At 35.9% G+C, this 6354-nt stretch overlaps 1 protein-coding gene across 2 annotated transcripts in view; it reads left to right on the forward strand.

Annotated features, from left to right (window-relative positions):
* The window catches only part of LOC135214399 (chorion peroxidase-like), a 34022-nt gene extending 28183 nt beyond the window's left edge, over positions 1-5839 (forward strand). For both annotated transcript variants that reach the window (XM_064248666.1, XM_064248667.1), the window contains exons 10-18: positions 1-112; positions 841-954; positions 1303-1435; positions 2014-2141; positions 2434-2543; positions 2707-2799; positions 3104-3273; positions 4159-4267; positions 4920-5839. The exon at positions 1-112 is cut by the window's left edge and continues 16 nt beyond it. In XM_064248666.1, the coding sequence (XP_064104736.1) occupies positions 1-112; positions 841-954; positions 1303-1435; positions 2014-2141; positions 2434-2543; positions 2707-2799; positions 3104-3273; positions 4159-4267; positions 4920-5091 (1141 nt within the window). In that variant the 3' untranslated portion in view covers positions 5092-5839. The remainder of the gene's footprint in view (positions 113-840; positions 955-1302; positions 1436-2013; positions 2142-2433; positions 2544-2706; positions 2800-3103; positions 3274-4158; positions 4268-4919) is intronic.
* The last annotated feature ends 515 nt before the right edge of the window (positions 5840-6354 follow it).

The raw sequence follows: 6354 nt of genomic DNA on the forward strand, positions 1-6354 counted from the left end.
CGAACAGCTGATCCTCACCTGTGCCCATACGCTGATGATGAGAGAACACAACCGAATTGCAGAGACCTTGGGCCACCTGAACCCACACTGGGATGACGAAAGACTATACCAGGTAAGTAGGTTGTTATTATTATTATTATTATTATTATTATTATTATTATTATTATTATTATTATTATTATTATTATTATTATTATTATTATTATTATTATTATTATTATTATTATTATTATTATTCAGAAGATGGACCCTATTCATAAGGAACAAGCCCAACACAGGGCCACTGACTTGAAATTCAAGCTTCCAAATAATATGGTGTTCATTAGAAAGAAGTAAGAGGAAGTAAAGGGAAATACAGAAAGAGATCTCGCTCAGTAAATATTATTATTATTATTATTATTATTATTATTATTATTATTATTATTATTATTATTATTATTATTATTATTATTATTATTATTATTATTATTATTATTATTATTATTATTATTATTATTACCGGGCAGTGATTTAGCCAGACCATTGAGGTACGTATCATGTCTCTAATGGCTTCATTTAGAAGTTGAAATTGTAATTTCATTGTCCTTTAGAGCCCGCTTGAAGACTTTCGTCCTTCCGGGAAGGATCTATTATTGTCTCCAATGCCGAAGCTCAGTCAAAATTCAATGTCATCCAAACTGAGAAATCGAGCAAACAGTGAGAATTATCTTTGCAGACACAATGTAAATCCACAATAGGCAATAATAATTATAATAAAAAATGATAATAAGAAAATCGTAACAGTCAATCCATTTATTCTTTCTATGATGTATATTATTTATTTATTTTTTTTTTTTTCAGGAAACTCGGCGCATCGTGGCCGCGCAGATCCAGCACGTAACCTACAACGAATTCCTCCCGCAGCTTCTGGGCCGTGACGTCATGCGCAAGTTCGGTCTGCTCTTGGAGACGAAGGTGGGTATTAAATAAAAATAAAGAAAAATACCGATAAACAAATTGATTGGGAAGTATTCCATCGCTAAATCCTTATTGAAATGTTTACGAAGACTTGATAAAGCAATTAAACCCAAAAAAGAGGTCTGTTTTCGTCTTTTTAAAAGAGTTGTCAACGCGTTTCGTTTCAGGGTTACTGGAACCGATAAATATACGTAACGAAAAATGGCAAGAACAATTTTGACTAAGAAGTATTTCATCACAAAATCTTAATCAAAGTATTTAAACACCTTGATAAAATATTTGCACATAAAAACCAGGTTTGTTCTCGTCTTTTTCAAAGAATTTAACAATGCGTTTTCTTTTCAGGGTTACTGGGACGGATACGACCCAACCGTAGATCCTTCCATCTCGGCTTCGTTCTCTGCAGCTGCCTTCCGCTTCGGTCACTCTCTCCTGCCTTCCGCCATCGAAAGATGGAGCCCCTCCCACAAATTCATCGGTAGCGACAAGTTCCATGTTTTGTTTATGTCTCATTTTGTTCCTACTCTGTAATGGTTACTCCAAGGCAACACTTTCACGTCTGAGATATCTTGCAATTTTTTGGCTACTTCTTGACCATGGTTTTATCTTTATTTCTTTAAGTTTAAAATAGCTTGCAACGTAACTTTGCATTTATGAAATCTATTTAATAAGTTTCCTCCTTTGTTAGATAGTTTATAGAGGTTCAAAATAAGATAATTAATTCCTCCAGTACTGAAACTGAGACCTTGAATAATGTAGTTAACTATAAAAAAAAACTGTTTTTTTTTACATATATCTGGCAAAATCTAAACGAAATCACAAAAAGCAGTAAGATTACGGAAGTAGAACTTAATAATAATATAATTCACTTTTTTTACGAGTTACTTTTTATAATTTTTTTACGGGTTTTACGTTTTTTCTTGACCGCGTGAGAAGAAAAAAAGAAGACTATTGAGGTAGAACTTAATAATCATATCATTTACGTTATTTACGTGATGCTTCTTTTACGTTTTTGTTCAGTTTTTTTTTGACGTTTTTAACATTTTTTCTTGACAGCTTCCAAACGTCTTCACAAAACCATCCGTCAGCCTTTCGATCTCTTCAGACCAGGTGTATTAGACGAATTCTTCATTGGGCTGCTTAACCAACCTGCACAGGCTATGGATGACGCAATCACGCAGGAGGTGAGAGAGAGAGAGAGAGAGAGAGAGAGAGAGAGAATTCACTTAATAAAGCAAAATCGTGGCTAAATAGGTTTTGAGATTGTCACTGCTTATCAGTTAGGCACGATTATCCTCAGAGAGAGAGAAGAGAGAGAGAGAGAGAGAGAGAGAGAGAGAGAGCTACAAAATAACCATTTTGCTTGTGCTTGTCATGGGTAGAATTTCTTATTGCGGACTGATATACGCAATTGCATTGACATGCAATATATGGAAGCTCTTTTGGGGCATTTCAACATGCAATTGAACATTGCAGGTCACCAACTTCCTCTTCGCTGACCCCAACGACGATTTCGGCTTTGACCTGGTCGCCTTCAACATCCAAAGGGGGCGTGAATTTGGGGTACCCGGCTACGGAGCATGGAGGTATATTTGAGTCACAAACCACGTCAGTCAGTAACACTTGAATGAGTGATGGAGAATATTTACTATCCAATTTCGCCTGTAGAATTCAGTAGAGAAATCATGACAGTACAGAGGAATACTTTAATAATAATAATAACAATAATAACCACTTTTTTCTTTACAGAGAATATTGTGGTCTCAGACCAATTCACTCCTTTGCTGACTTGGCAAGTGTTATGACCAACATCACTGCTTTGAGATATTCGCAGATCTACAGGTAAGCGTAAATCTCAGGTATACTCTCGGCTACCTCCAAGTACTCTCAGACAGATATATATAGAATTGTAATAGCCCTAATGACCTCTTAACTCCTTGATTTCTTCACTCTTCTGTGATATTTTTTTTCCTCACTACAAAGCCTCCATTCCAAATCGAGATTCGAACTCACACAGTGATAGTTGGGTGTCAGGCCTTTTGAGTCATCCAGGCACATGAGAATACATTATATACATCATATGTATATGTATATAACTTTGAAGACGTCAAAATAACGCATATTCTTCTTCCCTTCTACCACGAAGTTCCGTGGACGACATCGACCTCTGGAGCGGAGGAGTCTCAGAGCGCCCCCTTCCAGGATCCCTTCTGGGTCCTGTACTCTCCTGCATCGTGGCCACCCAGATGCAGCGCCTTAGGAGAGGCGACAGGTACTGGTACGAGCTCCCAGGTCAACCTTCTTCGTTCACGCCGAGTAAGTGAGGGCTCTTCGAGAGCTTCGGAAGTCTCTCTTTGCTTCTGTTTTCAGAAATCTCATGTTCGATCGCAGCTTGTTTTGAAAGTTGGCTTCGCGTCTGAGCTGGATACAGACTTTGCGGGTTATAGTGAATAGTCTAAGTATTTTTAAAGATCAGCAATGTAAACCGTTACTGAAGTTTATTTGGAGTCATTTTACTCGTGTAACTTCAGCAACATGAAAAATATAACATTCATTTATGTTGTCATCAGTTTAACCCAGTTTAACCAGTTTCATAATCAGTTAAATATATACATAAATCTAGAAAAAAAAAACCAGACTAGCTTATGACCCGTGGGTACATCCAGTCCATATCAAGCAGTCCTAAATACAACCAGTTTAACTAGCACTTATATCCAGTTAAATACTCATATAAATTTAACTGCCCCAAAATTGCCAAAAAAACTTATATTACAATTAGTAGGTGCGCACATTTAGTTTTTGATATAGCTCATTCAATCTTGCACCCGGTGACTATAACCAGTTTAGCTTAGGAATGACGTATTCAGTAATGTGACTAGCAGAAATAAAATTGATCTCAGCATTGAAGCGTAAAGTAAAATCCAGTATAACTACAGCAAACTTCACAACTTCATTGGCTGTAACTTAACATTTTTTCCTTTCATATTTCTGTTCTCTGAAGTACAAAATCTCTCATCATTTTTGCAATATCTTTGTTCTATACTGAACTGCTTTCCTTACTGGGTTCCCAGGCTAGCTTGTAGCATTCTGCTTCCCAAGCTAAAGTTGCGTTTTAGCTATCAGTGATATGAATAACAATTTATTTGTTTTCAGTATTTTTATGATGCCTACTAACATCAAATTTACTACTTCTTACAACAGAACAACTTCAGTCAATAAGACAAACGAGGCTCTTCAGATTGTTGTGTGACAACACAGACAACATAGTTACAGCTCAGGTCTATCCGTTCGTACTGCCTGACCACCGCATGTAAGTATTTTTACCATTGAAGCTCATTTTATTTATCTAATTCATCATCATCTTCAGTTTTAATTAGGTTCAGAACGTTTCTGGGGAAGGGAATTTAAGATTTGGTGCTGCTTAATAAGTCGTTTAGTAACTGTGATAATCCACAGAAATATAGTTAGTCTAGGGACAGTTGGCAATAATGTCACGTGCATTTACAAGTCAGGTAACATCTGGCAACTATTTCATGTGGCTCGAAGGTAAAGTAGTTCATGAATTATTATTATTACTATTGTTATTATAATTACACCTAACTAATGTAGATATGAAGCTAAGAATAGGTACTACCTCTAATTTAAGTCTAGGAACATTTGGTAACAATATCGTGTGCAACCACAAGTCAGGTAACCTCTGGCAACTATAACATGTTATTTATAGTTAAAGTAACACCATATCATAATTCATAATTCATTATCATTTATTAGTATTCTTTATTATTATTACTCCTACCTGGTGTAGATGTTAAGTTCAGAAAATGTACCCCTGATTTATGTCTAGGGCTATTTGGCAAGTATTCGTTATCAGGCAACATCTGGCAAATATGCTATGTTACTTGAGGTGAAGTAACATTCTTACATATTTCAAAATTCATTGTTACTTATCATTATCATTACAGCAACCCTCGTATGCCCTGCAAGAGCAGCGTGTTGCCCTCAATCGACCTGACCCCCTGGATAGAAACCGGCGCATCAATTCAACCTGCCATACAAGTGGGCATCCCACCTGCCGTGCTCAAGGTCATTCCCCAGGTCATACCCCACGTGCCCATCATACCCCCCCTTCTCTAAGGAAGGACTTTGGAAGATCCCTGATACGAAAAAATATATGGGCTCCTATGGAATAAGGATTTCGGATGGAAGGGTTAAACTTATATACTAAGGCTGTGGAGGAAATGCTTCTTCTTTTTTTTTTTCACCTTTTTTTGTGGTTGTTTATATGACGTCTGTGGGAATATGCGCCTATATTTATTTTCCTTTCTCGTTACTGTTTTTTTTTTTTATCAAGGTTTAAATATTTTTCCTACTTTTTTATCTGTCTGTTCGCCTGCCTGTCCATCTGTCAGTCTGGTTTATTTTTTGTCTCTCTTGCAATCTGTTTATTGTGTCTTTGAAGCAGGTGCAGGCAGATTTACGTGTATAATTGTATATAATTGTCATACATGTACACATACACACGTGAGCACATACTATGTGTATATATACATATGTTTAATATTTCATACTGGTTTTAAATCCCCGTCTCTGTTTGTCTGTCTGTCTGTCTGTCCGTCTGTCAGCCTCTCTCCACAAAGATTCAACCTGTGAAGTGACAATATCATATATACTTCATATTTTCAATCATATTATACTTCATATTTTTTAAATGTCCTTAACAAAAAAAAAAGATGATTTTTTTATATTTTGTTGACGCTGAGTTCTGATTTTTCAAGTCTCTTTGTACAGATGAAGATCCAAGTAGATGTTTTATAAGAAATAAGAAAAAAAAAAAGAGCTGTATATTTTCTTTAATTTTATACAATAAAAAATTGAGACTATACGTCGTCTTTGTTTCAAGTATGTAGGCCTATGTGACATTTCCCGTCCCAGTAAATAAAGGAAATAATTTATGTATAAAAAAATAAATAAATGGTACGCATTCACTGTTGACGTTTTAGCTAAATTTTCCCTAGAGCAGTGGTTTTCAACCTTTTTTAGTTCTCGCCCCCTTCATTGAATGGCACATTATCTGCGCGCTCCCCCCCCCCCCCCTTCCTTAAATACTGTAATTTACTGGCATAGTAGACACATGTCAATAATTCACAATATTATATATATATATATATATATATATATATATATATTAATTCCTTAATATCGAATTTGAAATAGTTTATATATCTCTAGACAACTAAATTTCATGTTTATATCTGAAATATTTTCTCAATATTTTGAAAATCTGAATTCCATCATAATCAATAGATTTCAGATATAATTATCCCCTTTATAAAGCATTGGCGTCCCCCCTCCCCCCTGCCAGCCCTATGAGCGCCCCCCAGGGGGGCGCGTCCCACA

The sequence above is a fragment of the Macrobrachium nipponense genome, chromosome 45, assembly GCF_015104395.2.
Source record: "Macrobrachium nipponense isolate FS-2020 chromosome 45, ASM1510439v2, whole genome shotgun sequence".
NCBI classification, from domain to species: Eukaryota; Metazoa; Arthropoda; class Malacostraca; order Decapoda; family Palaemonidae; genus Macrobrachium; species Macrobrachium nipponense.